At 36.8% G+C, this 3,385-nt stretch overlaps 1 protein-coding gene across 10 annotated transcripts in view; it reads left to right on the top strand.

Moving 5' to 3' along the window:
* LOC122057187 (mitochondrial substrate carrier family protein B-like) overlaps window positions 1-3,385 on the top strand; it is a 25,473-nt gene that overhangs the window by 3,430 nt on the left and 18,658 nt on the right. For all 10 annotated transcript variants that reach the window (XM_042619201.1, XM_042619200.1, XM_042619198.1 and 7 more), the window contains exons 2-3: window positions 2,826-3,002; window positions 3,099-3,248. In XM_042619201.1, coding sequence (XP_042475135.1) covers window positions 2,826-3,002; window positions 3,099-3,248 — 327 coding nt within the window. The remainder of the gene's footprint in view (window positions 1-2,825; window positions 3,003-3,098; window positions 3,249-3,385) is intronic.

Here is a 3,385-nt window from a genome sequence, read left to right as displayed (position 1 = left end):
CCCCCCCCAAAAAAAAAAAAAAAAAAAAGCTGTTGGAGCTCCATCCGAGTTCAAAACAGTTTGGAAGTATTAATTCATTTTTATCTCTACTATTCTTTTATATTTTTCCAAAAAAAAAAACTAGCTGTTAGAAATCCTCAACATTAGCGAGGACGTCAAGGAATCCAGTCGGGTGGTTAGAGTCCAAGTGGTGTCATAAATGAAGTCAAACCCAGTTTTAAAACACAATCGTGAAGCAGTAAATGCTCACAAATGGAAGTCTGCATTTTACCCCTGGAAGTCCATGGAACAGGACTAAAAAACCATTAGTCTTTGTTAGGACAAAAGCATAGGACGGAAGCCCATAGGGACCTTTTGAGGACCATCTCTTTTAAGCACGGTTGCCCATCCTAGAGAATTTGACTTAATATTTCCATTCAATTATGGATGATCGTCACTCACGGAAGTCCGTGAATATCATCTCTTTTAAGCACGGTTGTCCATCCTAGAGAATTTGACTTAATATTTCCATTCAATCACGGATGATCGTCACTGACTCACGAAAGTCCGTGAACAGTAAAGTCACTTTGTTTTCGAAGTCCAACATTTTAGTTTCTTGTGTTAGTTCATTTAGGTCTTTATCTGACTTCTACTTGGGCTTATTTCATTTTGTGGACATCAACATCAAGATTACATAAATATGGAAATTGAAGCTCATTCTAATCTTGATCTCTTTGAAATATTCCTTCAAAGTTGACAACAGTCTTTTCTTCAATCAACGTGTCATTTCTTCTATCAAAAGATCCTCCTCGAAACTTGAGTTTCATCATTCTATTAGCACATGAACAAACATGTTAGAACGTCTAAATACACATTACATAATGATTTCATATCCAAAACACAATATATAATTAGAACCTTCTAGGTTCAACATATGGGATCTTTGTTCGATAAATTTATTTCAGTCGTTGAGCAATGGGTGGAAGAGTAAGAAGATGAGTGTCCTACGATAAAAGACAAAGTGGCTCCAGTTATCGTTGAAGAACCACCCATGGTGGTGCATAAACTTGTTAATATTTTGATTGAACTGGTCAATTTTGTGATTCCATATTGCAACTTCAACAATGGATTACGTATCATTGATTTTCTACTGTTGAATCATAGTTTGATCATTTGTCTCATGGAGTCGAGGAGAATGGTCAATGATCGTGTGTTGAAGATTTTTCCATTCTACAAAACTTGAGGACAAGTATTTCTCCGCACAAGGGGAATTGATACATTTGCATTAGACATTAAATCCCATATGGAGGCCTATGCGTGAGCTTTGGAGGCCCTTAAGGTGCTTGTGGTAGTCTATTGGGCTGAAATTGACATTTGGGCCTTTTATTTTCTTGGGTTTTAATTGTAATGGCCTAATGGGTCTAATTTATAAGCCTGTAAAGCGGGAATAAAGTTAATACACTGGATTAGTAGTTAAGTATTTGGGTTAGATTGAGATAATAGTTAGATAAGGTTATGTTTTGAGTTTATTTATTTTATTGAGTGTGTCAATGGGATTAGAAGTCCTTTCATGAGTCGATTTATGAATTTTAGAAGGTCTATATATATGTAATACACCACCATCAATTAGAGAGTTGATATGACTAAAGAATGAGTTTTTTTTTAGGTACTGTTGAGCTTGGCTTATGGGATTGGTATCTCAAACCTGATTTCTTCTCGTCTTTTCTATTCTCTTCTCCTTTCTTCTTCCTCTTAAGAAGATCCATCTCATCTCTTTTTTCCCCCTTTTCATCGATCTGATTTTTCCCCTTAAACAACACAATTGCTTCCTGTATCTCAGATTTGATCATTAAGCCTGCTTGTATCTGAGATCCATAATTTGGATTTTCAGATTGCATTAATGCCTTCTTAGATATGACATACTCAGGAACAACATTGATGGTTGTGCTGATTTTATATGAGGACCATGAAATGTTCTTAACGTGGACATTGCATTTTGATTGAAATGGATGTTTATAGTTGTCAAGGTGTTGCCTAGGTGTCCAGGCACCTTGGGATCCTTTGTCGCCTTGGCCGTCTTGGGTCTAGGACCCCTCCAATGCCTCGGGTTACCTAGACGCCATGACAACTATGTTTGTAATCCTAGGGAGTTTTTCTTAAGAACCAATGAGAAGAGAGAACCCATGTTTTGTCAAATTGGAGAGTACATAATTGGGAATTGTAGAGCAGTATGAGATGGATACTTTGGTCTTATTCCTTTCCCTAAAGAAATATGAGATAGAAAGATATTATGCCATTGTTTTTTCTCAAACCAGGAGATTATCTTTTCTGCTGAAACAAGGAGTTTGTCACTGTTGGTTGATTTCTGTCAGCTGGACAAGATTGCTGCAGATGGTTATAGGCATAAGCCCAATCTCATGGGCTCATGAATGTTGCACAAATTGGGATTACCTATGGATCTCCAGGTTGGCCTAGATGTGACCTTATTATTGTGCTGCAATTTTCCTTGTTTAAAGAGCTTAAAGTGTATCGAGTCATTGCTATGATGCTAATCTGTCTCGACTTTCACAGAATTCCTTTGATTAGCTTAAGATTAGTTGTGGAAGATTTTTTTTGAGTTTTTTAGATTTGGATTTATTTAGGCTGTTTGTTATTTTCTTAAATATTTCTGTTAAGAATTCTATCATTTGTTGGAAATTAAAATTTGGGAATTTTGAAGAGGTTTCTGGGGATATCCATAACTACCTTGTACTTTCTTTTGGAATTGATGAAGAGTTGGAAGTTCTTTCCTTACACTTGCTTATTTCAAATAGTTTTTTTTTTCTTCTCTCTCTCTCTCTCTCTAGGTACAAGGTATGCACTCTGATGTTGCGAGTTTGAGCAAGGCTAGCATTTGGCATGAGGCTTCACGTATCTTTTCTGAAGAAGGTATCAGAGCATTCTGGAAAGGGAATCTCGTCACAATTGTTCATCGTCTTCCTTATTCTTCTGTCAGCTTCTATGCTTATGAACGCTACAAGAATGTGCGTACATGAATTAATCGCTTCATGCTATTCATTGAAGTGGTATTATAATTTTTATAGGTTGTGTGGCTGATAATTTTGCATTTTCATTTGCAGTTACTAAAGTTGACTCCTGGGCTACAAAGTCATGGAGAAAACATAGGTGCGGACCTCTGTGTGCGACTAGTAGGTGGTGGCTTGGCTGGAATAACAGCTGCATCCATCACATATCCATTGGATCTTGTGAGGACACGTCTTGCAGCTCAGGTAATGCCAAAACAGATATTAGAAAAGTTAATATTAACTTCAGCTTCACATTTTATACAACAACAACAATTCCTCGCCTTTTTCCAACTAGTTGGGTTCAGCTACATGGATCCATGAGAGGGTATATATAAAAAAAA

The sequence above is a fragment of the Macadamia integrifolia genome, chromosome 12, assembly GCF_013358625.1.
Source record: "Macadamia integrifolia cultivar HAES 741 chromosome 12, SCU_Mint_v3, whole genome shotgun sequence".
Lineage (NCBI taxonomy): Eukaryota > Viridiplantae > Streptophyta > Magnoliopsida > Proteales > Proteaceae > Macadamia > Macadamia integrifolia.
Note: the sequence above shows the minus strand (reverse complement) of the source record. Positions and strands in the feature narration are given on the sequence as shown.